Source organism: Lepus europaeus, chromosome 3, assembly GCF_033115175.1.
Source record: "Lepus europaeus isolate LE1 chromosome 3, mLepTim1.pri, whole genome shotgun sequence".
NCBI classification, from domain to species: domain Eukaryota; kingdom Metazoa; phylum Chordata; class Mammalia; order Lagomorpha; family Leporidae; genus Lepus; species Lepus europaeus.
Genome location: NC_084829.1, coordinates 53741655 through 53769370, shown reverse-complemented (window position 1 = coordinate 53769370; position 27716 = coordinate 53741655). Strand labels below are relative to the sequence as shown.

Genomic DNA, 27716 nt, shown 5'->3' with positions numbered 1-27716 from the left:
ATTTTTTGCTACATGTTTCCCTCTTTATAATTCTTAGCTGAAGAGCAAAACAATCTTCAGTGTTACTGTGTCTTGTGATGGGGATGGATGGCTCACATACCTTCCAAGGCCAGGCGAGTACACCTAAATAAGAGAACAGGCTGTTGCACATCAGAGTGTGCGCCTTGTGAAGGGAGCAGCTCAGCCCCAGCCGTGCAGACACAGACCCAGTGCTGGCTTCTGGGTGTGTGTGTTTCAAGGCTGGGAATCTAGGTTTACATCATCTGCCACCTGTTACCTGCAGAGACTTGTCTTAGTGCATTGTGCAAAGGACGCTTGCAAGTGTTTGGCTAAATGGTCCAGTTCCATACCTTTTCACTTAAATATGGACAATGGATGTTTTGTTTAAAGTACAGATTGTGACTGTGTTAGTTTTTCGTTACCATGATGAAATAGCCAAGGCAGTGTAACTATAGAAAGGAAGTAGGTTTGTTTGGATTCACTGTTAATGGCAGGCCCTATTGGTTCATGATGGCATATTTAACTCCTGCTTTTTATCAAACTCCCACCAGGTACTCCTTGCGTTATAGATTTTATATGGTTTCAGAGTGGAGAAATTGTCTGAAAATACTCATGATAAACTAAAATTGTTAACCCCTAACATAACATCTCCATATCACTGTATGTATAATTATGGTTTAATTTTCCACAAGAGGACTTGCAGTGGGGTTATTACAGATTCTGCCACTGAGGAAGTATAATGTACCATTGGCTGGAATGCTCAGATAAGCCCTTTCTGATAGTAATCCAATTGATGGAATATACAGCTGCAATGGACAGAATCGTAGCTTTAATCTCTTTTGAAGTATAATTTGTCAAAATAGGCCTCTTGACCTTTTGCTGGGACATTAAATGGAACAGGAGAAAGAGAAGGGATTGGAGAAGAACAGTTCTTATCCTTAAACAATGCCACCGTTGATTGGCCCTCTTTACAGGTTTTCATATTATGCAGAGAACGCCTGCTACACGCCATGGTGTAAAAGCAAACGGGCCTGTCCCGTTCACGTGGATTCTTCCTGGCCTTCACATTGTCCTGCCATCCTCTTTTATGAAGGTCACACTGAGCACAAGTCTGGGAAAATGTTAATCTTTCTTGCGTTTATTGTCCACAGGTGGAATACATGTTGGTATCTTTTGATCATGAACATAAAAAAGTCCAATTGGTCCTGTCTGGAGAGGAAGTTCTTGAAACTCTGCAAGAGAAGGGAGAAAGGACAAACCCAAAGTAAGCTGACGCACTGAAAGCGCAGTGTGGTGTTTCTGGGACTGCCACAGCTACTGGAACATAAACTGTCCTCTCGGCTTGACGGGGCAAGACAGCATAGCAGTTCAGAGCACAGTCTGTGTTTCCAGGCTGCCCGGGTTTCAAATCCTGATTTCTCTACTCAGTAACTGAGTGACTTTGGGCAAGTAATTTAATCTCTTTGTGCCTCAGTTTCCTCATATGGAGAGATAATAATACCAACTCTAGGGTGCTGAGATTAAATACAATGATATACTTAAGCATTCAGCACAGTAAAAAATTGTTAAAACATTTCTTTAAAAAGATTTGTTTATTTGAAAGGCAGAGTTACAGAGAGGCAGAGGCAGAAAGAGAGAAGTCTTCCATTCACCGGTTCACTCCCCAAATGACAGCAATGGCTGGAGGTGGGCCAATCCAAAGCCAGAAACCAGGACCTTCCTCTGGGTCTCTCATCAGATGCAGGGGCCCAAGGACTTGGGCCATCTTCTACTGCTTTTCTAGGCCATAGCAGAGAGCTGGATTGGAAGTGGAGCAGCCGGGAGTTGAACCAGCACCCATATGGGATGCTGGCACTGCAGGTAGCGGCTTTACCTGCTATACCACAGCGCTGGCCCCTAAACATTTTTTTTAAAAGTCATCATTGAAGGATAACTGGGATCACAGAGAATGGTATCCTACAAACCTTGCATATGGAATTTATTTGGCATGTTGCTTTTAAAAATGCTCCTTTATTTATGTGGACAAAGCAGGGGAAGGGGATACAGGAGCAGGATGACAGGCACGTTGTGCTGCAGTGTGTTAAGTTGACGCTTGGCACACCTGCATCCCACATTGGTTGCTGGTTTGAGTCCCAGCTGCTCCACTTCCAGTCCAGCTTCCTGCTGATGTGCCTTGCAAGGCAACAGATGATGGCCCTGCTACCCACATAGGAGAGACCCAGATGGAGTTCCCAGACCTTGGCTTCAGCCTGGCCCTGTCCTGGCTGTTGCAGGCATTTGGGGAATGAAGCAACAGATAGAAGATATCTCTCCTCCCTGTGTCTCCCTCTCAAATAAATAAGTAAATCTCAAGAGAAGAAGACAAAAAAGACGAGGCATGGGGCATGTGCTCTCTAGTTCCATGTCACTGCCTGGTTTTTGGGAAGTGCATCTCGGCACTGATCTGGAAACACCTCAGAGGCCTCATTCTTTCCTGCCAAGCTTGTTCTGGTCAGTGAGTGTCCTGTGTGCATTTCCAGTTACTTGTACATATTTTGGGCCCTGTTCTTTTTAACCCTCATATAATTGAAGAGCTGTAGAAAATGAACAACTTTTGGGGAGTTATAAAGGAATTCTTAGCTTCATTTATACCTAATGGTTTCAAAACATTTCAGGCAGCTTTAAAAGTTGAGTCTACTGCAGCAGCAGAATGAGATGGGTCTCAATGATTTCTCCTCCGCAGCCATCCCACCCTTTGGAGACCAGAGTATGGGAGTTACATGATTGAAGGGACACCTGGGCAGCCCTATGGAGGAACCATGTCCGAGTTCAACACTGTCGAGGACAACATGCGAAAACGCCGGAAGGAGGCCACCTCTCTGCTGGGAGAAAATCAGGCTGTTTGCACGATAACCTCGTTTCCCAGGTTAGTTCCTGTGTTGATGTGCCCAGCAGAGAGAGCGGCGCTCTCAGAAATGGAGCACGCCGTGACCCAAGCATCCCCTGCTGTAATTCTCAGGCTTGTCAGGCAGTTGTACACTTCCTATGCGGCATTTGGTAGACTGTAACATTCATTCCTTTCGCGGATGGAGGCCACTCCCTCTCCCTGCAAGCAGGAAAAATCTCAGGTGGGTGAGGGGTGGACAGGTTGGTTTTGAGGAAGTTGGCATCTTCCTTCTTTCTACTGTTTGAAAGAGAGGGTATCAAGTCATTAGCTCTCCCGTTCACGCAGACTGAGTGCCCACTCCCCGCCGTGCATGGAGCATGGCAGTGTTGCCATGAGTGAACACAGACAGCCTGCTATGTGGAGCTGGGGGGAAGGCAGAGTAGGACAAGTCAGTTGACGCATGTAAAATCAGGGTGGTTCCATGAGAAAGAGAAAGGGTGCCACGTGGCTGTCTGGTGGACTCCCCGGGAGGATGATGTTCAGAGTTCTAGGGAGAAGCTAAGAGGAGTGTGAAGGAAAGGAATGTCCCAGGAGAGGGAGTAGCAAGCACAGGGTCCTAGGAAGAGCCTTGGGGAGCACAAGCCTCATGGAAATGAGAAGCAAGCAAGCTTCCTGTGTGGGCAGGAGGCTCGAAACAAAGCCAGGTGTGTTGTAAGGTGAAGCTAGGTGGGCTGGACTGATGAGAATTTTGGTTCTTATCTTAAAAGCAAAAGACCTTGGGAAGGTCAAGTTGGGTATATAACATCATGGTTTCATGTCACAGCCCTCACCTGGGCATGGGTATGGCTAGGGAACAGGTCTCGGGGCCTCTGAGGAGGGGAGTAAGGGACCCAGTCTGGGAAGACAAGAGCAGCCTGGACCAGCCTGGGTTAAAACGTGGCAAAATCAGCCAGCTTGCTGCAGAGCTGTTGGTGGGTGATTATCATGAAAACCTTAGAATAACAGAGGCAGAGAAGTAGGTTTTTTGACATGTTTTTGACAACTTATCAGTAACCTGGAAAATCTAGCATTTTGTGTTTTCCTTTTTTCCCCTTAACATTAGGGAGAATGATACATTTGACTTGGCAAGTTTTAAAAAAGAGGAGCTTGTAACACATACGAGAACTGTTGTGTCTTATATTTTAAAATTTAGGAGTTGTATGGATAGGCAATGGTGAAATTTTTTTTTGGTGGGGGAGGCACAAAATAGTTTTCCATTAAACTTCATATGCTTCTTAAAATATCTGAGAATGACTCTGTGTGGACACTGGCCCTGTTAGAAAAGATTTAGCTTTATAAGTCTTTTTTAACTTGTAAACTAAGGGCAAATGTCCATTTGCTTTTATTATAATATTTAACAGGCCCTTTCTGGAGAACAGAGGAAGATCAGCCTACTAGTAGAACTTTTCAGTTAATAAAGTGAGCACAAGAAGCCTATAAAATGTATGATGTGTATAAATTTTTTAAGACTAAAAGTGGGAGTTCAACTGGCTGTAAGAAAATAATAAGCAATAAATTGGAAATGTTGCTTTATAATCATTATGAAGAGAGAGTTGAGACAGAGAAGTAAAGTTTTTTAAAAAGCTTTTTTTTTTTTTTTTTTGGACAGGCAGAGTGGACAGTGAGAGAGAGAGAGAGAAAGGTCTTCCTTTGCTGTTGGTTCACCCTCCAGTGGCCGCTGCGGCCAGCGCACCGCGCTGATCCAAAGGCAGGAGCCAGGTGCTTCTCCTGGTATCCCATGCGGGTGCAGGGCCCAAGCACTTGGGCCATCCTCCACTGCACTCCCGGGCCATAGCAGAGAGCTGGCCTGGAAGAGGGGCAACCGGGACAGAATCTGGCGCCCCGACTGGGACTAGAACCCGGTGTGCCGGCGCCGCAGGTGGAGGATTAGCCTATTGAGCCACGGTGCCGGCCTAAAAAGCTATTTTTTTTTTTTTAAGATTTATTTCTTTATTTGAAAGGCAGAGTTAGAGGGAGAGACAGACAGAAAGATCTTCCATCTGTTGATTAACTATCCAAATAGCCACAGTGGCTGGGTTTGGGTCAAGTTGAAGCCAGGAGCCTGTAACTCCCTCTGGGTCTCCCATATGGGTGCAGGGGCCCATGCACTTGGGCCATTTGCCACTGCTTTCCAGGCTAATAGCAGGGAGCTGGATCAGAAGTGAAGCAGCAGGGACACGAACCTGTGCTCGTATGGGATGTCACAGGCGGCAGCTTAACTCACTGTGCTACAGTACCAGCCCAAAAAGCTATGATTTTTTTTAAGTCTAGCCTTATTAGGATAGGAGTATATCTTAGGCCTTGTGAACCCGACAATAATTATGAAATTTTGAGTGAGTGAGTTGTTAGATACCTCCCCTTACATCCACAGCACATAAGAAAGAACATTTTCTTGCATTGTAGGGTCGAGAGAGAATGGAGTGCTCTGTGTGAGGAGGCACAGTAGGCCTGTGCTTACTCTGTGAGGAATTGTAGGCCAAAACGGTGCTCCCGTCACAACTCGCCTTTAATGAAGTTCATTGGCTCACGGCAGGAAAAGGGAGTTTTCACGTCCTCAGCCACACTGGCCTCACTGATGTTCTCAGCGTGACCAGCAGAGATGCGAACCATGTCCCTCCTGGTAGAGAGCTCTGTTGGATAGCGTTGGCCAAAGAAGCTAGCAACCTGGGTTCTTACCCGGCCCTCCACCTGCCATGTGCTCACATGTTCTGATTCTCTCGCCATCCAGCCTGCTTCTGCTTAGCTAGGAATCCCCCGGGATTTAAGTCTGTTACCCTCCTAAAGGACTTTTTTTCATGTGTAAAGAATCCACATAGCTGCAGGGATTCCTGGGAGCCCTTAGAGCAGCTAGGAGCTGGTTTCCAGATAAAATCAGCAACTTCAGTTGTTTATAGGTGACTACTGGCAACCAGTAGAAACTTTATTTTGTAAAAGGCAGGAGTTAAACTAAGGCATGGGCTAGGCCTGACCCTGAAGCCAAAACTTCTGCCACCGGTCTACACCCTGACAAGAGCCTCCCTTGTTTTGCTTTCTCTGACTTGGTTAGTCTTTGCCTCCCTCACTGCACACTTAACATTGACCTTAGTTGCTCACTTGGAAGAACTGGTGTGCCCTGCAGGGGATGTGGAATTTGAGTTTTATGTTCACGAGTAACTGGGGAGCTGCATTTTTCTGTGTTGGAAACTAGGGCTGTCTTTCAGGTCAAATAAGATAACAGAGCTGGGTTTCAGACTGCAGGGGGCGCTCTCAGCGGGTGGCCCTTCCGGATTACAGCGAAACCTCGCAGGAGGCTGGGGGCAGTGGTGGTGTACAAGAGTCAGAGGTGATCGAAGTTTAGAGCTAGCTAAGGACACCCCAGAAGCTGAGTAGGCAGACACCTGTAAACTGTGACAACTTGCCTGCCCACGGGAAGCAGCTCCTGAGCTGTCAGTCCTTGTTAGGGGAGGAGATGGGAGGGCCTGAGCCAGTGCTCTGGAAAGCAGGTGAGTGGAGACCCAGGCAAAACCTATACATAAGGAGCTGAAATCCCAGAGGAGGAGCCTTCTGAGCAAGACAAGGAAACAGGAGGGAGCGGCTGCGAGGGGGCACAGTATTTACAAGCACACAAACCGCGCTAGAGCCCCGCCCCCCACCAAGGGGGAGTAATAGGAATGAGTGCTTTTTGACAGGTGCGGTGATGGCAAGACTACATGCAGTTCGTTGCTGAAAACAAATCCCATCTATTTAGTTCTTCTTTGTTGTAGATTAGGCTGTCCTGGGTTCACACTGCCCGAGTACAAGCCTAACCCGGTCGAAGGCGGAGCTTCCAAGTCCCTCTTCTTTCCAGATGAAGCCATAAACAAGCACCCCCGCTTCAGGTGAGTCTGCTCTGTGTTGAAATGCAGTTGCCCTTCACGAGGACGGTCTTCCTATCCTGTACTGATGCTGGCTGCTTTCCTACTGAGCCAGAAGAGACGGCGGACATCCACTACACCCCCGGCTGCTTGATCGTTGCTGCTTGCACCCAGACTTTCCAGGTCATCTTAAAGTCATAGTTTGGCCACTACCCTCCCCCTTATGAGCAGTCTTTTCAATCCATCTATTGTGGGACATTTCCCCTTAACCTCCCCCCCCAAGTTACCATCGGTGTGTGTGATCCAGTCATCTCCCTCTTCGTTCCTGGATAATAAGGTAAAATATGTATACCACCTGGTGTATGTAAAAGGCAGATTGTTCCTGTATTCTATTAACTTCTAGGTCTGTTGCTTTCTAGTTTAGTTCTTAGGCTATAAGTTGCTTCAAGTCTGCACAGCCTGCCCCTGGCTTTGTACCTTGAGTGCTCACCTATCAACCTGAGCCTGGGATCCTGACCCTCAGTTAGGGACATTGGGATTTTTCCAAAGACCTGCGCATTTGCTGTGTGCAGAGTCTTTTTGGGAGGAACAAAGATTTATAGAGATCATTTCCAACTTCAAGTGTTAGGTGTTTAAAATGAAAATATTCAGCTACAAGAAAAGATAGATTATGACAGATGTCAAAAGATGGTAACGCCAGAGATGTTCCTTAGTGAACGGAGTGTGCTTCTGCCTGAGAAGATCAAAGCGAGCTTCACAGAAGATGTGGCATTCAAACTCAGTGCAGTGCCCAGTGCAAACACAATCAAGGCACAGACGTGTGGCTGTATGTTTTCTAGTAGCTACATTAAAGTAAAAACAGATGAGCTTAATTTTATAATGTTTTAACAACTGAAAATGTTCAAAATGCTATTTCCACATATAGCCAATATTTTTAAATTATTAGGAAATGTTACTTTTCTTTTTTGCGTTAAGTCTACAATGTGGTGTGTACTTGACTCTGACAGTGTGTTTTAATGAGCACTTGGTAGCCACAGTGTACCTGGTAGTCTCTAGGTTAGACAGAATAGTTCTGAAGAGTCAATATTAATGCTGCAGACTGGGAGAAGGGAGGAATGAGGCCCGGGGATTCATAGTGAGGGGGATGTGAGTACTAATGTTTGAAGTCTTTGCAATTAACATGGAAAATGTTAGATTGAAATTCAGCGATGAGCACCTGAGCTTGATGTGGCAAGTAACCAGGAGCCATAGGAGCAAGGGCTGAGAGTAACTCAGAGTAGCTAGACACAAGTTTTCAGTGGTATTTTTTCTTTTTAATTAATTTTTTAAGGAATACAAATTTCATATGTACAACATTAGGAATATAGTTATTCTCCCACCATTCCCACCCTACTGCCCACACTCCCCTTCCCAGTACCATGCTCCATTAAGATTCGTTTTCAGTTTAACTTTGTACACAGAAGACCAGCTATATACTAAGTAAAGATTTCAACAATTTGTACACACACACACTGCTTGAGAACAAGCATCACAGTTAACTCTCATAATATAACTCATTGAGGACGGGTCCTGCATGGGGAGTTAGTGCACAGTGACTCCTGTTGTTAATTTAACAACACTCTGCTGGTCACTAATGTCATACATAAGAGGCTCTTGACGTGAGCTGCCTAGGCTATGGAAGCTTTTTAAATCCACAAACTCTCGGTATTTAGACAAGGCCATACGCAAAGTAGAAGTTCTCTCCTCCCTTTAGACAAAAGTACCTCCTTCTTTGATGGGCTCAGTAGTACTTCCTTGAATAATTGGTTTGAGATAAATTGCATTCCATTTACTCCCTCTGCATGTATTTATTTGAGTCAGAGAGTAAGTACTGCCATTTGTTGGTTCATGCCCTAGCTGCAGTGTCCTGGGCTGGGCCGAGGCTGAAGCTGGGAGCCAGCAACTCAATCCAGGTCTCTCATGTTGGTGGCAGGAACCCAACTGTTTGTGTTATCACCCCTGCCTCCCATGGCCTGCACTAGCAGGAAGCCGGGACCAGGAGCTGGAGGCGAGTATCTGAAGTCCTCCCCTCCCGTGTGGTTCCCAGGCAAATGATCTGCTAAGCCAAACACTCACCCCGCTTACTTTCATGTAATCAGATCCTTTTACCAATTTACCATGTTTGGTTGTCTGTTTTAGTACCCTAACGAGAAATATACGACACAGGAGAGGAGAAAAGGTGGTCATCAACGTACCAAGTAAGCCGCGAGGGGGCTGGGAGAGACGTGTGGAGTTGTTGTCTAATCCCTAATTCTCAACCATTTCCTTTTTCTCCCTTCTTTAATTAATAACACAGTATTTAAGGACAAGAACACACCATCTCCATTTATAGAAACATTTCCTGAGGATGATGAAGCAGCAAAGGCTTCTAAGCCAGACCATATTTACATGGATGCCATGGGATTTGGGATGGGCAACTGCTGTCTTCAGGTATTGTTTCAAATACGCAGAGACCAAGTGTCCTCATCCGTTTCTGTTTAACTTCTTCTCTTTATACCTGCGTGTTTCCTGTCTTTAAAAACCACGTTTTAATCAGGTTATAATGGTAGCTGATATGACTTTCTGAAAGCAATGAAACTATTTTATGAATTCATGCAGAGCTATCTTTTTTTTAAAGAATTATTTTATTTATGGGGCAGGAGCTGTGGCGCAGTGGGTAAAGCCCTGTCCTGAAGTGCCGGCATCCCATATGGGCATCATTTCAAGACCTGGCTGCTCCACTTCCGATCCAGTTCTCTGCTGTGGCCTGGGAAAGCAGTAGAAGATGGCCCAAGTCCTTGGGCCCCTGCACCCACATGGGAGACCCGAAAGAACCTCCTGGCTCCTGGCTTCTGATCAACTCAGCTCCAGCCGTTGTGGTCAACTGGGGAGTGAACCAGTGGATGGAAGACCTCTCTTTCTTTCTCTGCCTCTTCTCTCTCTGTGTAATTCTGACTTTCACATAAATAAATGAATCTTTTTTTCAAAAAGAAATTATTTAATTATTTGAAAGACAGAGTAACAGAGAGAAGTAGAGCCAGAGAGAGAGAGGTCATCCATCTGCTGGTTCACTCCCCAAATGACCACAACGGCCAGAGGTGAGCTGATCAGGAGCCAGGAGCTTCTTCCAGGTCTCCCATGTGGTTGCAGGGGCCCAAAGACTTGGGCCATCTTCTACTGCTTTCCCAGGCCATACCAGACTGGATCGGAAGAGGAGTAGCCAGTACTTGAACCGGCACCCATATGGGATGCCGGCGCTGCGGGCTGCAGCCTTAACCCGCTGTGCCGCAGCGCCAGCCAAAGCTATCTCTTGACAGAGTACTCTACAGAATATTCTACAGCTCACCACAATGGCATCTATTTATTATGTTAACTTTTTTTTTTTTTTTTTAAGATCTGTTTTATTTATTTGAAAGAGTTACAGAGAGAGGTAGAGACAGAGAGGTCTTCCATCTGCTGGTTCACTCCCCAAATGGCCGCAATGGCCGGAGCTGTGCTGATCTGAAACCAGGAGCCAGGAGCTTCTTCTGGGATTCTTAGGCCATAGCAGAAAGCTGGATTGGAAGAGGAGCAGCCAGGACTAGAACCAGTGCCCATATGGGATGCGGCCGCTTCAGGCCAGGGTGTTAACCCGTTGCGCCACAGTGCTGGCCCCTGTTATATTAACTTAAAATGCAGAATACTCCATGAACATTGGCACCATCCCCTTTCCATATGCCTAATTTTTACTGCCGTCTGGTGACAGTTTGAGGTGGTTGAACATCACTCAAATCTTGATGATTATTTCTGAAAATGAGCTCTGATGGAAGTACTATAGTGATTTTATGATCCAAGGGTGAAGGATTGTTTAAATTTTTACTTTTGTGCAGAGTCATCTAATGGTATAAAAAAAGAATAAATATTTAGCAACTCATGTTTGTTTGCCTTGGTACTGGTTAGGTGGCCCAGGAAGTAAAATAGCCTCTCTCTATTTATTCAATTAACATTTTTCCTGGATCTGATTAAATTCCTGGTGCTGCTGGCCAGTGGCTGTGCCCAGGCTCCCGGCAGACCGGAGTGGGAGATCACAGGCCTGTGCCGGGGCGTTGGCTTTCACTCAGGAACTTGGGGGACGCCCTTCACTGCTTTTGGCTCCGTTTTCTCATGATTTAAACCAAAGGTTTGCATTAGTGCTTCTTCCAGACCTGACTTGAAGCTCGTATTTATTCTGTGGCTTTTATTAGGGATGTTTGTTTTAACCCACAATTTGATTAGAGTCATGTTAGGAAGGAGTAAGAATTTCACAAAACATAATTTTTTAAATTGAAAGTTAGGAAAAGGGGCCGGTGCCGTGGCGCAGTAGGTTAATCCTCTGCCTGCAGCACTGGCATCCCATATGGGTGCTGGTTCTAGTCCCGGCTGCTCCTCTTCCAATTCAGCTCTCTGCTGTGGCCTGGGAAAGAAGTAGAAGAAGGCCCAACTCCTTGGGCCCCTGCACCCACATGGGAGACCAGGAAGAAGCTCCTGGCTTCGGATTGGCGCAGCTCTGGCCATTGCAGCCAACTGGGGAGTGAGCCAACGGAAGGAAGGCCTTTCTCTCTGTCTCTCCCTCTCACTGTCTGTAACTCTACCTCTCAAATAAATTAATAAAATCTTTAAAAAAAATTTTTTTTAAGTTAGGAAAAGAGCAGTTGCTTATTATTGTCCAAAAAGATCTTGTCCAATTCCAGTTACTTAGGCTGATCAGGAGGAGCGTCTAAGGACCTGAGGCAGTGCAAAGTCTGGGGCCTCCTGCCTGATGGCAGTCAACACAGAGGCTCCGAAACCCAGCATTCCCCTCATGCCGAACCACTGCAGTGTAACAGGCACTGGCTCGTGTGTATACATCCCACCCATCTGTTTTCAAAACTGTATATAATCCAGGCCGGCGCTGCAGCTCAATAGGCTAATCCTCCACCTGCGGCGCCGGCACACCGGGTCGGGGCACCGGATTCTGTCCCGGTTGCCCCTCTTCTAGTCCAGCTCTCTGCTGTGGCCCAGGAAGGCAGTGGAGGATGGCCCAAGTCCTTGGGCCCTGCACCCACATGGGAGACCAGGAGAAGCACCTGGCTCCTGGCTTCAGATCAGTGCGGTGCGCCGGCCGGCCGTAGCGGCCATTGGAGGGTGAACCAACAGTAAAGGAAGACCTTTCTCCCTCTCTCTCTCTCTCTCACTCACTCACTCACTCACTGTCCACTCTGCCTGTCAACAACAACAAAAAAACTGTATAAAATCCAAATTGAATGCCGGAGTCATATTTCTCTACGCTGAATTTGCATAGCCAATGATCTTGGTTTTTTTTTTTTTTCTTTTTTTCTTTTTTTCCTGTTGTCCTGACATATATAAGTAGCATGAAATATACTGCTTTCAAACAAACATAGGCCAGTAAGTTTCCTTAGACATTGTTTCACGTTTAAAAAAAAAAAAAATCTTGACTAACTGCATATCTGCTTTCCTATCTTAATTACAAGTGTTTCTAAAGAGAACCATTAAGCTCTAGGAACTTACAGTACGTGGCTTTGAAATTGTATAAGTGCTATCACAGTACCAGTTGCCTTTTCTTGGTTTAACATTAAACCAGGATGTTCTGCCAAGGACCACACAGTTGCCCTAATACAAGCTCCAAAGGGATATTCTTTCCCTTGAAACTCTGTATTTATGCGAATAAATGTGTCCTCATGAATGAATATTTTTTGTTGCCTGAAGATAGTTTTCTTTCCAATTGAAGTTCTGTCAGGGGTTTAGGATTAGGTTTTCTTTTTTCCAGTGATGTGTCTAGTTCCAGTACTCCATTAAAAAAAAAGTCGTAAGCCTGGATAATGTGACAAGTATGGCAAATGAATTCCACAGATAGCCACAGAACTCCTCTCTCTGTAAGTGAAGCATTAGAAACTGCTTATTATATAGTAAAGCAGAAAAAATGGTTCAGAGTAATATTTAAGGCTAATGGAAGACTTACTGTACAAAATAAAAAAGGCATTTTAACCACACTCAAATTTTTGACCTTTTGGACTTTTTGGGAATCATTTAATAAGCAGTAAGTTCAGGATATGTTACGGTGGCGCTTTTACCTTAAGAAAATCATGTGGCTTCAAACTTGAGTTCTATATAAATTTTAGATCAGATACTTAGATTTTTTTTTTTTTAAGGTTTATTTATTTGAAAGGCAGAGTTACAGAGAGGCAGAGAGAAAGAGAGAATGAGAATATCTTCCATCCACTGGTTCACTTCCCAAATGGCTCTAATGGCCGGAGCTGGGCCAATCTGAAGCCAGGAGCCAGGAACTTCTTCTGGGCCTCCCACATTGGTGGAGGGGCCCAAGGACCTGGGCCACGATCTGCTACTTTCCCGGCCATAGCAAAGAGCAGGATCAGAAGTGGAGCAATTGGGTCTCGAACTGGTGCCCATATGGGATGCTGGCACTGCAGTCAGTGGCTTTACATGTTACACCACAGTGCTAGCCCCAGATATTTAGATTTCTAACATTTACTTTCCTTGTGCCCCTTTTTCTGTCTTACCAATGTTCTAGTTATGTCTCTTTATATAATGCTTTAAAGGACCCCACAAGGGGCTGGCATTGTGGTATAGTGGCAGTTTGTTTCCCTGCTGCTCCACTTCCAATCACCACCCTGCTGATGGCTTGGGAAGACAGCTGAAGACAGCCCCAGTGCTTCGGCCCCTACTACCTACGTGGGAGACTCAGGTGATGCTCCTGGCTTTAGCCTGACTCAGCCTGGTGGTTGCTGCCACCTGGGGAGTGAACCAGCAGCTGGAAGACCTCTCTCTGTCTCTCCCTCTCTCTGTGGCTCTGACTTTGAAACAGATAAATAAATCTTTTAAAAAACGATACCAGAAGCCAAAACTATTCATAAATTCATAGCTTCTTAAGGTGTATTAAGTTTTCTTTTGTCCTGAGTCATGACCCATACTGATGTCATATTTGAGTTGATGGTCACTATCTCCGCCCTAGAGTCAGCAAGCTGGTTACTGAATTTATTATTTAAAATAGCTGAGTCACTATTAAATTTCAGTTGTTAATTTTCTTAAGCCTACTTTTCTAGGGTTGGCTTTTCTGGGTTTCACCTGTGGATTGCCTAGTGTATCCTCGTCCAAGAGAAGCCAGTCACTAAATCCAGTCATTAGTACATAACAATAACAGAGGGAATTAACTCTTCCCAGCTTGCAGTTAATTACATGTGTGCTAACACAGTTTGTGTCCCTGTCCCCCCATCCGCCTCCATCCCCCCTTAAATGAAGGCAGGACTTGGCTTCTTCTGGGTGATTGTTTCGGAGAGTTTGTGCTCACCAGTTATGTGACCTCTCTCTGCCTCCTGAGTGTCCTTGCTGCCATGTCCAGGCCTCCCGGGGCATCTCCCTATCTTCAGAATGTCACACCCCAAAGATTTCTCCAGCTCAGATGTTTCTTCTGCCCATCAGCCATGGAGACCTAGCCACTTTGCACATCCTCTTTGTCTGTCACCTAGCACCTTTCTCCTGACCTGGTCTCCCCGTGTGTGCTGGGTGTATGTAACACCGGCACTGAAGCCCAAGTCATCCCCATGCGTTGGCTACTCCCACCAGCCTGCCCCAGTGTTTTCCTTTCTGGTGGCAGTGCTTGACTGCTTTCCCTTTCTTCTAGTCTTGCCCCTCCTAGCTGCTCCCTGTAATGTACCAGGTGAACTTGGTAACCATCATGAACACCTCCAGGTCTCTTCTGTGCCAACGTGTTAGAGGCCCTTACCTTACTGAAGTAGTGGTATGCTATAGAAGGAAATTGGCCAGTAGAGGAGGAAATGACCTGATGAACTTCACCACGTATTTTGCATTTTACTTTTCTTTCCTAACTTGTTTTCTTTTCCTGACTTATTTCGCTTTGGAACACTTTTGTTTATATTAGTTGTCTCCATGTAGTGGAACATGATTAAATACCATTTGATTTTACCCACAAAAGCTTTTAAACAAAACTGTTGTATTCACTGTTGTCATCTATGAAACAGCAGCCATGACCTTGCCCCCTTTTTCCCCAGCCATCTTCCTTCTCAGACTGTATGAGCTAATGATTGTTTCTTGTCATTAATAACTTCTAATTCTTAAACAGGTGACATTCCAAGCCTGTAGCATATCGGAGGCCAGATACCTTTATGATCAGTTGGCCACAATCTGTCCAATTGTTGTAAGTAGAACTTCTACCTTTCTTTAAATACTTCTTTGTACAAAATAAGATGGCATGTGCAGAATTTGCTGATTTAAATTTGCTATTTAAGTCTAGTTAAGATTTTATTTGGAAACAAGCTAGATAGTATGCAGACTTAACGAAGCTGTACAAGTTCACAGTTGCTGGTAAAACATCTGCGTCATTTCAGTGTGGCCAGTTTCCCTGTCATAGTGCATCTGCACATGATAGAGATGATGACTTAAATGCCCCAGGCCCAAGGATTGGGGTCGCTTCTGGTGTATTTCACTGTGAGAAACAGGCACATACAAGATCTTTTCTTTTAAAAGGGAACAAATTTCTTATACTTAACATTTGCAGTGTTTTCTGTAACGATCTGAGCATACGAAATAGTTACACTAGTGATCTCTCTATCCCTGTCTACTAATATTACAGTACGTGTCATTTTCGAGTTAGTTTTGACTGATTTTTCTCCTAATTTGCCCATGCCTTTGCATTTATTTTATCATTGGATGCTAGACATGGTCAATTTCCACTTGTGTTCTGGATTTTTTTTTCTTATAAATGTTCTTGACATTTATTCCAGAATTTAGTTAAAATACTTGGAAACTGATTTTTAAAAAGGAAGGAAAAGTACATATGTTAAAATTATTGTATGAGTTGCATAAACCCACTTTTTTTTTTTTTTAAACAGAAGTCACTACATAGAGCTTTTTCAGCATATAAGTGATACCTTGAACCTGCGGAGCTGACTTTTATTTGTTTTTAGATGGCTCTGAGTGCTGCATCTCCCTTTTACCGTGGCTACGTGTCGGACATTGATTGTCGCTGGGGAGTGATTTCTGCATCTGTAGACGATAGAACTCGGGAGGAGAGAGGACTGGAGGTGGGAATGATTTTTCCTCAATAGCCTTTTGAAGTGAAATAGGGTTATTGTAAATACTTGGCATTTTGAGATCTCCCTTAGGCTTTTAAAGTCTTGCACTGGGTTAGTAAACCCGACTTTGTTTTGCAGTGAATATGTGGGGAATGTGATTTGGTTTGGGTGGGGAATTAATTTTTATCATTTGTTGACATCTGTATTTGAACTTTTTTTTAACATTAGTAGTACCAGTTTTCTATATTTTGGAAGTCAGTGCTGATAGCTATTTTTATCACAATGCTTTTAGGTGCTATCTAAGTGCTTTGTATAAATGCTTTCTGCTGTGAAAGGGTAATTTCTTATCAGATTCTTTTTTTTCCATGTGAAGGGTTAGGTTTTACTAATAAAGATAGATTAGCACATCATGTTTTCATGTGGAACTGTAACCCTGCCTCTCTCCAACCAGGGTGCACATCCAAACCATACCTAGGCCTTTTTTAAAGATTTATTTATTTATTTGAAATTCAGAGTTACACAAAGAGAAGGATAGGCAGAGAGAGAGAGAGGTCTTCCATCCGCTGGTTCACTCCCCAATTAGCCGCAATGGCTGGAGCTGCGCCAATCTGAAGCCAGGAGCCAGGAGCTTCTTCTGGGTCTCCTACATGGATGCAGGGGCCCAAGGATTTGGGCTGTCTTCTGCCGCTTTCTCAGGCCATAGCAGAGAGCTGGATCAGAAGTGGAACAACCAGGACTCAAACTAGTGCCCACATGGGATGCCGGCACTACAGACTGGGGATTTAACCCATGGGCCACAGTGCTGGCCCCATCATAAATTGTTGAACATGCTTTCTAAGTGGAACTAAACTTTAAAGGATAGGTGATTTTGATTGACAGCCCTGTTGTACATTATGGGTTTTTATTTTTTTGCTTCCATCCTTGACATTTGTTTTCATACTTTGATAATGTTGAAAAGTTATCTGTCTTACAAAGAAAAAAGTATGTTTAGGCTGGCGCCGCAGCTCACTAGGCTAATCCTCCGCCTTGCGGCGCCGGCACACCGGGTTCTAGTCCCGGTCGGGGCACTGATCCTGTCCTGGTTGCCCCTCTTCCAGGCCAGCTCTCTGCTGTGGCTAGGGAGTGCAGTGGAGGATGGCCCAAGTGCTTGGGCCCTGCACCCCATGGGAGACCAGGAGAAGCACCTGTCTCCTGGCTTTGGATCAGTGCGGTGCGCAGGCTGCAGCGCACCTACCGCGGCGGCCATTGGAGGGTGAACCAACGGCAAAAGGAAGACCTTTCTCTCTGTCTCTCTCTTGCTGTCCACTCTGCCTGTCAAAAAAAAAAAAAAGTATGTTTAAATCATGCCAAAAAATAAAAGGATACTTAAATTACCTCCAGATATTTATAAAGTATAATTTTTCCTAGTAATACTTCCTAGGGCTCACTAATGTTTTTCTTATTTTAAGATTTTTATATTGTTCTATGCAAATATATGACATTTTAATGCAGTAATTTGGGGTGTTGGTTTATTTCCAAATCATCTTACATGGCATTCATTCATATTTTCTTAAATTTTAGCCACTGAAGAACAGTAACTATAGGATTAGTAAATCTCGATATGATTCAATAGACAGCTACTTATCTAAGTGTGGTGAGAAGTATAATGACATTGACTTGACGATAGATAAAGAAATCTACGAGCAGCTGTTGAAGGAAGGTGAGCATCTATGCCTATTGCTAGGTTTGATTGTACGCCTTTAGTTCTTCAAAGTTCTTTGCAACATTTTTTTTGCTGACTCCTGGTCTGGTTTCTGTTTTTAGTGTGAAGTCTCTAACTTTTCTTATGAGGCTGCTTGTTCCTAAAGTTTCAAGTTCCAAATACTTGTGAGATCTTCTTGACTTTTAGCAAAAGGAACTTGCTTTGGAGCCCTGTATCTAGGTCCACACCAGTGCCCCAGCAGGCATTGTGTAAGTAGCGACTAAAACGCTGACTCTTCCCCAGTGTCCGTAGGAGAAAAGCCCAGGCGAGGTGAGAATACTGAACAAAACCAGCTGTTTCCTAAGCTCCTAGATTCCCTGCCTTCAAACTGCGGACTGAGAGGAGGCGGTGCCCCGCACTTTGCAGTGAGCGGTGTGGTCTGTCTTTGCAGGGATCGACCATCTCCTGGCACAGCATGTTGCTCATCTCTTTATTAGAGACCCCCTGACTCTGTTTGAGGAGAAAATACACCTGGATGATGCCAATGAGTCTGACCATTTTGAGGTAATTCCTCTGGCTTAAGTACATTTCCAAGAAGGAAGCCATTTTCCCAACCCGTGAAGAAGTAGTGGCGGTAGAAATCAAACACACCATTCATTCATCACCCAGCACTGTAAAGAACTAAGAAGAATTACACATTGAACATAGTATTTTAGTGCCACAGGCATGCTAAACACTTGCTATTTTGTTTTCTGAGCACATCACACTTCCAAGAAAATCTTAACAACCTTTTTGTATTTGTGAATTGAAGAGTATTTGGCATGGACAATAAGCAGCCTTCTTCCCTAATTAAATGTCAGCTTATCTTAATGTTCTCCTGGACTTGTAGAAAATTGGCTTTATTCTCTGCTTTCTTATTACAGAATATTCAATCCACAAATTGGCAGACAATGAGGTTTAAGCCACCTCCTCCAAACTCCGATATTGGCTGGAGAGTGGAATTCCGGCCCATGGAGGTGAGATATATGTTTTGGTGTCTGTCACCCTTCCAATACTCGTATCAAAAGGTTTTGAAGTTCACTGTAAGGCAGTGAAGATCCAGCATGTGCATGTGAAAGCAGGTCCCCAAGCTCAGGAGGGGGATCTCTGAGAACAGATCTGGGTGGAGGCTTTTCAGGCTCTGGAGATGGCTTGGGGTGACATGACCCACAGAGGGGAGGGCAGGGCCTCTTGGGAGGAGAGCGTTACTGTGTGCTTGGTCCATGACTTTCTGGGCTCCTGCTTGTCTAGGTTCAGTTAACAGACTTTGAGAATTCTGCCTATGTGGTGTTTGTGGTGCTGCTCACCAGAGTGATTCTCTCATACAAACTGGATTTTCTCATTCCGCTGTCAAAGGTAAGGGTGTCTACTCATATATGTATACTGTTCATTTCAAATCAGACCATTAGAATCTTTCGCCCTTTAGAATGAAGTGCTTCTCTTTTCACTCAATTCTATTTTTCATTGTAAACCTAAGCTTTATTTCTAGAGGTTTTCCATTCAAGATAATTGATGGCTGGAGATAGCCCCATACATCGATTTCATCTACCTAAAACCCCATTTTGATTACAATGGTAAAATCAGAATGAGGGGAAGCAGGACTGTAGGAATGGAGAGAGAGGTCTCGCATCTATAGGACTGGAGTTGAGTTGTTGCTGGAGGACGCAGACAGCACCTGCCTGACATGTGAGCAGATGGGAGCTGATTCAACCCATCCCAACAAGAGACCAGCAAAGGAGCTTCCTGGGAGTTTTCCCAGTGCAGCTTTGGAGCAACCCCAGGCTATGAAGCTGTAGAGCTGGGAGCTCTGGGGGCTCTGGGGGCCCTTGGGTCATCCAGGCAGAGAGACTGTATGGGAAAGACTGACTGCTCAGCTGCAGTGGGTTCCTACTGTGAGGGGTCAGGACCAGAGAAAGCAGTAGAGCAGCCCTGGCACAGCAAACATGGATGGAAGAATAAAACTGCATGGATCCAGCCCCTGCCTGCAGGACACCTGCCTCCCTGCTTCCCAAGGAGGTTGTCAGCTTCTGCCTGGCGTCCTCCCATTTTCTCCCATGGAAGTTGAGCAGTCTGCCCTGCCTGCCCATCACATCCAGGCTGAAGGAAACCTGTAGAATTTCGTGTGCCTGTGTTTCCCTTATGGGGTGTACTTTCTGGGAAGACCAAAACCTAGCCACAGTTGAGCCTGTTTGTAAATATGAATAGAGGTCTGAAAGGCAACAGAGTCTTAAAGACAGGGCCTGGCCAGGCCTGCAGGGTAGGCTAACCTCAGTGAAAGAGTTAATTCAAGGAAGTGGAAAGACTTCCTAAAGAAATGCTACCTAATGCCCTCAGGTTCTCAAGAAGGGCTGCATTTAGATAAACGATCAGGATGAGCCAAAGAGTGTTGGCAGAAATAGGAATCTAGGACTCGAGACATGGTAGCAGCACGTTCAGCACTCAGAATACTCACCAGCAAAGCAGGTGTTGTTGAGGTCGAGTTAGTGATTTAGGAGAGACTAAATTAAGATTCATTCCAATAGAATGGCAGACAAATGGATATCATGGGAGAACTAAAACAGGGAGAATTGCTCTGGAATGTTCGGTATTTGGCAGTCAGAAGAAGAGAATGGTCTGTATAGAAAGAGACAAAATACAGTAACCAAAGAAATAATAGAATTTGCCATTACCATAGGAGTCCCTTCAGAATGAAACAGAAATATGAGGATATTTCAAAAAAGCTCATGGGAAAGTAGTGTAACAAATTTTTTGAAATCCATTCAATTTCTCCATAGTATACATTTTCAGGAAGTTTTTGAAGTGCCTTTATATTTGAAGAACCCAAATCTAGGAATTGTACATATGTCAAATAAAGAGAAAAATTTGTGCACAACAGAGAAAGTTGGGAAATACACCACGGGAGGAGGTGGAAAGAAACCTTTCAGGAATACTGAGCGGTAAAGAATTAGCAACCACAGAATTCTCTTCCCCACCAAACTTTAATTTCCAGATGATTCTGGGTCTTATCGAATGTCTTCGTTCAGACCGCTGTAATAAAAGCAGCAGAGATGTGTCACTCATGGTCTGGAGGCTGGCAAGTCTCAGATCAGGGCACTGGCAGATGCTGTGTCTGGTGTGGACCCACTGCAGTTCACGGATGGCATCTTCTCACTGCATCCTCCCATGTGGGAAGAGCAAGCGAGGTCCTTCTTAAGGGCATGCAGCTCATTCATGAGAGCAGAACCTAGGATCTGATCACTTTCTAAAGACCTGGCCTCTTCCTACTGTTGCTTGCATTCAAGATTAGGTTTTGAAGTATGAATGGGGAGGAGTGGCACAGATGTTCAGATCATGGCTGCTGGCAGGGGGATAGTAGAGAGAGATGAATGGTAGAGACTGTTGAATGCTTGACACCTAGAAAGGAATATTGTCAGAACTATTTCTTTAAAAGTAAACCACTAGTAGTATAGAAATATTATTTCCAGACTGCTGGCTAAAAGGGTGGGGAAAAGGACAAAGAAAGCGTCAGTGCCCTAAAGTATAGCAATACTTAAATGAGGGAAGAATGTAATGGCTTGGGTAATAAGATGCAGGTTTCATGAGAAAAGCTAAGAACATAAATCCCTTGTAGTAATTTGGTGGCTTTTAAACCTGGACAGATTACTTGATGTTTGTGTGCCTTGTTTGCCGCATGTAGATGGAGGTAAGCAGGCTGTTGTGAGCTCATGTGAGTATGAAGGGAGATGGAGCACTCAGCAGAGTACCTTGTGTGTTACCCAGCACTGACAGGTCAGGTACTGGAAGAAAGAGAAAGGCCACAGGGGAATTAAATGACAGTTTTCAAATGCTTTGAGGAAGATTTACGAAAATTAAGGAGCACGTTCATGTGTCCAAATAAGACCATATGGGATGCATTCCCACCAGAATTCAGCAAAAAGGTATTCAAGAAACATTTCACTATTGGAAATTAAAAACATCTGTCCTAATGTCCAGATTAATCAAAACTATAATTGAAGATTGTTCAGGAAAGCAAATGACAGTGGGATGCTGGCAGAGCTTGTCTCTAAAGAAAAATCATAGCTTTCGGTGTTTCATAAAGGTTGAAAATAAACCTAAACATTCAGGAATGTAAAGAGCAGTGGTAAGATTCACTTTCAAAAATGAGTTAACGAAAGCAGAAGTGGCAGTAAAACCAGTGATCTTTGTGAACAGCTACTCTTAGGAATGAAAGGAGAGATGTCCAAGTCGTAGTGGGGTTTCAGACTGTAGTCTGGATACTCCTGTTCAGAAGGTCCCACGAGTCTCAAAGAACAGATACCAACCGTAGGACTCCTCCCCCGTGAGCATGGGAGGAGGCTAATCAGGAGAAACCTGTGCCTTCCCGGCCATGTCATTCTGACCCTCTCACTCGTGTTTCTGTTTGCTGAGGTTCCACATCACATTGCAGTATAGAAAAGACTACTGAAAGGTTTAAAAGCTCTACTTTCAGGATCTTGGAAAGTCATTCAACAAATGGAGACATTTGCAGTTTTTCAGGCTTGTGAATGAGTTGACGTGGCCAGGGCCACCAGGTACGCAGACAGCACTGGTGACTGGGCCCTTGGAGGACTAAAAAGCTTACTCCAGATCTGATAGCCTGTTAACTCTACTTATGCAAGTGAGGCAGCAAACCCCCAGTGGCAGGAGGGAACAGCATTTGAACGAACCATAAGAACTGGATTCCAGCCCTGCCCCACCTTCATTACACCGGGACCTCCGATACGCTGCTGAACTGTGTAAAGGGACCCAACCACTCACCTTCCCAGCACTGTAGATTTGTTGCAAGGTTCAGTCACAGTGCTGTTTTGAAATGCAGACATCTTACAGGAATATATTGTTTTTAAGGTAAACATCTAGTATTCTCCATTTGTGATTAAAAGCATGTTGTAGTCAGAGGCTGTAACCTCACATAAGGAAGAAGTGTTCTTCCAACCAGAGAGGACGAGAGGAGAAGTAGAATCCTGAAAGGAGTGCGCCCGGTGCCGAGGCGAGGTGCTTCTGCGCCAGCTCACAGACATCTTTATGTCCTCGTGGTTCTTCTTCCCCCCAGGTTGATGAAAACATGAAAGTCGCACAGAAAAGAGATGCCGTCTTGAAGGAGATGTTTTATTTCAGGAAAGATATTTGCAAAGGTATGACATTTTCTTGGATTCTCAGGGCCGCTTTGGCCACAACAGGCCACTAAAACTCCTCCTCCGCGCTCTTGTGGCAGGTGGCAATGCTGTGGTGGACGGGTGTGGCAAGGCGCAGAACAGCACAGAGCTGGCGGTGGAAGAGTACGCCCTCATGAGCATAGACACCATCATCAACGGGAAGGTAGGTCCCCGGCGGGGCCCTGCGCTGTGCTCGCCGACTGGTGGGGTGCTCAGCCTGTGTCCTGCTCCCTACAGGAAGGTGTGTTTCCTGGGCTCATCCCCATCCTGAACTCTTACCTTGAGAACATGGAAGTGGATGTGGACACCAGATGCAGTATTCTGAACTACCTGAAGCTGATTAAGAAGAGAGCATCCGGTATGGTGGCCATTTCTTTTCTTTTCTTAAGCTCTTAATGTAGGTAGAGCTACACAACCTTAAAACATTCAGTTTGTTTTGTAAAAATGTTTTTATTTCAGAGGAAGAGATAATGAGAAAGAGCACCCCAACCCATAACTTTTAAATTTCAAATAAAAAGGTCTCTGTAAAAGTAATGGGACTGGCGCTGTGGCAAAGCAGGTAAAGCCACCGCCTGCAGTGCCGGGATCCAATGTGGGCACCGGTTCGAGACCTGGCTGCTCCACTTCCAATCCAGCTCTCTGCTAGGGCCTAGGAAAGCAGTGGAGGATAGCTCAAGTCCTTGGTCCACTGCACTCGCGTGGGAGAACCGGAAGAAGCTCCTGGCTCTCAGCTTCAGATTGGCACAACTCTGGCCATTGCGGCCATTTGGGGGATGAACCAGCAGCTGGAAGATATCTCTCTCTCTCTCACTTTCTCTCTGCCTCGCTGTAACTCTTAAATCTTTATGTACGTACTTAAATAAATCTTAAAAAAAATAAATAACAGCAGCGCTATCTGTATTTCACTTGAGCCTTTTGTGAAGCTTCTGGAGTCAGGAAAGCTATACAACCCTACATCACATCCCAGGGGGTTTATCTGCCAGTTTCTCTTTTCATTCACTTTCTCCACTGTATTCTTCTTTCATTTCTCCTGACCAGTGTTTGCTCTAGGTACCCTTGTTCTCTGAGGTAGTCTCAGGACACCTGTCGTCTCAGCCCTCTGGCCAAATAGAGGACACGTGCTTTTGTACAGATGTGCTGAACTCCTGTCCCTTAAGAACTGGCTGTGTTGGCATACAGGTGGCATCTTACAGGAACCAAATGTGTATGTTCTCGTTGCCCACCTGCAAACTAAAATTCTTCCCCAGGGGCCATTGTTGTGGCACAGTGGGTTAAGCTACCCACCGCCTGTGATGCCGGCATCCCACAGGAGTGCTGGTTTGAGTCCCCGGCTGCCTTGCTACCAATTCAGCTCCCTGCTGATGCACCTGGGAAAGCAGCAGAGGATGGCCCAAGTGCTTGGGCCGCTGCCAGCCACATGGGAGACCTGGACGGAATTTTGAACTCCTGGCTTCAGCCTGGCCCAGGCCTGGTTGTTGTAGCCATTTGGGGAGTGAATCAGCGGATGGAAGATCTATCTCTTCTTCCCTCAGTCACTCTCCCTTTCAAATAAATAAAATAAATCTTAAATAAAATTATTCCCCAGGGGATTTTTTTTTTTTTTTTAAAGATTTTATTTGAGAGGCAGAGTTCCAGACAGAGGGAGAGACAGAGAGAAAGGTCTTCCATCCACTGGTTCACTCCCCAGATGGCTGCAGCGGCTGGAGCTGAGCCAATCTGAAGCCAGGAGCTTCTTCCAGATCTCCCATGTGGGTGCAGGAGTTCAGAACATGAACTGGTGCCCAAATGGGATGCCAACACTGCCGGCGGCAGCTTAACTACTATGCCACAGCACCGACCCCCAGGGGGAATTCTGTGAAAGGTAGATTGCTCCCAACTCCTGCCGTGTGTCTGCACTGAAAAGTCATGTTGATATCTTTCCTTTCCTTTTTCTTTTTTAATTTTTATTTGACAGGCAAAGTTATAGACAGAGAAAGAGAGAGAGAGAGAGAGAGAGAGAGAGAGAGAGAGAGAGAAAGGTCTTCCTTCCATTGGTTCACTCCCCTAATGGCCACCACAGCCGGCACTGCGCCAATCCAAAGCCAGGAGCCGGATGCTTCCTCCCGGTCTCCCATGCAGGTGAAGGGACCCAAACACTTGGGCCATCCTCCACTGCCTTCCCGGGCCACAGTAGAGAGCTGGACTGGAAGAGGAGCAACCGGGACTAGTACCCGGCTCCCCAACTGGGACTAGAACCCAGGATGCCGGCACCGCAGGCGGAGGATTAGCCAAGTGAACCACAGCGCCGGCCAATATCTTTTCAAAATGGTACTTATGCTAGGCACTAAGTGTCAACTTATTTTAATTCTATTAATTTTCCATTGTTAAAAAACTTTGTTTTTCCAGGAGAACTAATGACAGTTGCCCGATGGATGAGGGAGTTTATTGCAAACCATCCTGACTACAAGCAAGACAGTGTAATCACCGATGAAATGAACTATAGCCTTATTTTGAAGTGTAACCAAATTGCAAACGAATTATGTGAATGCCCAGAGTTACTAGGCTCAGCCCTTAGGAAAGTAAAATATAGTGGAAGTAAAACTGACTCTTCCAACTAGACATTCTCTAGAAAGAACAACACATTGCTGTTTCATTGAAGAAGTGACTGTGGGACTGGGACTCCGAGCCCACGTGTATGGTGTGAAGACCAAATAATAGAACTGTACTGTTCCTGGGCCAGTGGGCCAGAAATGGATTAGAGGCTTTTCTTCAGTAGGCAGATCTACAGTTTATACAGTATACATGTACAAAGTAAAGTATTTTTATGATTAACAATGTATTTTAATAACATTGTACCTACAGTCAATGTGAACTGGCTTGTACATTTTGAATTCTTACTCTGGAGAGAATGCTGTTTAAGCAGTCTTGTAAATGCAGTGTACTAGCAGCTGTACAATACCTTCATTCCAGAGTTTAAAATGTTTGTTGTAAATTTTTGTTCCTTTGAAGACTACGCGGGACCTGATTCATTGAAATGTATCACTTTAAAAATACTTGCTCTAGCTTTGAGTCATCTCCTTTGTTGTGTACATAAAATCACTTATGATTCATGGGAGGTGCGTCAGGGCTGAGCTTGGCTTCCCAGCACCTTATCTGTGGTGCTTCTTCTGCAGTTGGAATAACTGACCATGGGACTGAATAAAACCCACTGACCGCTGATGGCTTGTTGTGAAAGGGCATCTCCACTATTACACTTGCTAATTCAGTCCTTAAAAGATAACTTTGTAGGAGGAAAGGAGACTTACCCAGAGTTCACCTGTAATGATTATCAATTATTTTTCTTCCTGTACGTACTGTCAAAAATGACATCAGTTCTTCTGATTCAGATTGCTGCTTTATTCTTAAATCCTCAAACCTAAAGCAGTTACTGAAGTGCTCGGATTTTTTTTTTTTTTTTTTTTTACTCTCTTCTCTCATTTCCCTTGAGCATATTGATATGGACTTCTTTTAAAAGCCATTCACTCCAATCTTGGAGAACGTTCTGTATACTGCTTACCTTTCTCTATGAAACTCATAAATCATGAAATGCACTAAGTGTTGTGAATCAGGACCCTAGATGTTTAATTGTAAATAATTTTATTTCAAATAATTGTTACAGCTTTGTGTTGAAGTTTTGTTTTTCTCAATTAGAGTCTTAACTGCTTCTAAAAATAACTGTATTATACATTATGCAAACCTTTAAGGCATAAATATTTAAACTGTAATGCTAATTTTAAAAGATTGCAATAAAGCTGCTTCAGCTAAACCTGTTTATGTGTTTAAAGACCAACATTATTTTTTAAAAGATTTATTTATTTTTACTTGAAAGTCACAGTTGCAGAGAGAAGGAGAGGCAGAGAGAGTGAGAGAGAGAGAGAGGTCTTCCATCCGTTGGTTCACTCTCCAAATGGCTGCAACAGCCGAGGCTAAGCCGATCCGGAGCCAGGAGCCTCTTCCAGCTCTCACACAGGTGCAAAGCCCAAAGACTTGGGCCATCTCCTACTGCCTTCCCAGGCAATAGCAGAGGGCTGGATGGGAAGTGGAACAGTTGGGACTTGAACCAGTGCCCGTGTGAGATGCTGGCACTGCAGGCACAGCTTTACCCGCTATGCCACAGCACCGGCCCCAGCATTCTGTGTTTCACATTTGTATTCTGGAGGATTAAAGAATGCCTATTTTTGGTTTACAACTTTTCTTGTGTGAGTCAAATTTTATAAAGGTAGATAAAGTGTTTGACGTATAAAAAAATAGAGTGAAATTAGCTTTCAGGAAACTTAAATGTTGAATCCTACAACTAAATGAATAGTAGAGTTGATTAGCTTAGAGTCCATGAAGTTAGTGTTCAATCTTCAGATGTTTCTAGAAAGACACCAGATACCCCGACTCCCTAAGTAGCTATGAGGATAGCAGAAGGACTTGAGTGTGACTGCTATGCCCCTAGAAGTGACTTTGTCTTGACTACATAGCCTACTATGCTGGGTTGGGGTGACACGGGGAGTGTTGATGGAACTTGGGTGCTGGACATGCTGTGAATCAGCAAGTGCTGCAGTGTTAACCCACCCTGTCCACCTCCATGGGCAGAGTTGGTGAAACAGTGGGCTTCCTCTGGGCAATACAGTTGCTCAGAGCGCTGACTTTATCTAGATGCTCCCAGGGCAGTGCTGTCAAACTAACCTGCCTACGATTTCTCAGGAGTCTTCTTGTGGCTTAGATTGGGGAGCGAGCATTTCTGCACATGTAACAGGCTCCTGGATAGTGCTGACACTGTTGCTTACCCCATGGAGAACAAGAACTCAGATTATTTTGTACCCAGGCTATAAACAAATCCATTTCAAATCACTTGCCTTCAGACTCATGTGTCTGTGTCTTACTGAAATCGGGTAATACTGCTCCTTCCCAGAGAAAGTAAGCCGATCAAGAGCTTTACCGCCAGAACCTGAGAAGTCAGAGGCTGAGGGACAGAATTATCACCACTGAAATGCG

The 27716-nt window shown here is 44.7% G+C and overlaps 1 protein-coding gene across 1 annotated transcript in view; it reads left to right on the top strand.

Moving 5' to 3' along the window:
- Positions 1-26503, top strand: part of GCLC (glutamate-cysteine ligase catalytic subunit) — a 47161-nt gene extending 20658 nt beyond the window's left edge. The window contains exons 2-16 of the mRNA XM_062186289.1: positions 1152-1264; positions 2723-2905; positions 6649-6762; positions 8917-8975; positions 9074-9207; positions 14873-14947; positions 15717-15833; positions 17385-17523; positions 17957-18069; positions 18429-18521; positions 18796-18900; positions 22613-22694; positions 22775-22878; positions 22953-23073; positions 25101-26503. Coding sequence (XP_062042273.1) covers positions 1152-1264; positions 2723-2905; positions 6649-6762; positions 8917-8975; positions 9074-9207; positions 14873-14947; positions 15717-15833; positions 17385-17523; positions 17957-18069; positions 18429-18521; positions 18796-18900; positions 22613-22694; positions 22775-22878; positions 22953-23073; positions 25101-25312 — 1764 coding nt within the window. The 3' untranslated portion in view covers positions 25313-26503. The remainder of the gene's footprint in view (positions 1-1151; positions 1265-2722; positions 2906-6648; positions 6763-8916; positions 8976-9073; positions 9208-14872; positions 14948-15716; positions 15834-17384; positions 17524-17956; positions 18070-18428; positions 18522-18795; positions 18901-22612; positions 22695-22774; positions 22879-22952; positions 23074-25100) is intronic.
- Positions 26504-27716: the final 1213 nt, after the last annotated feature.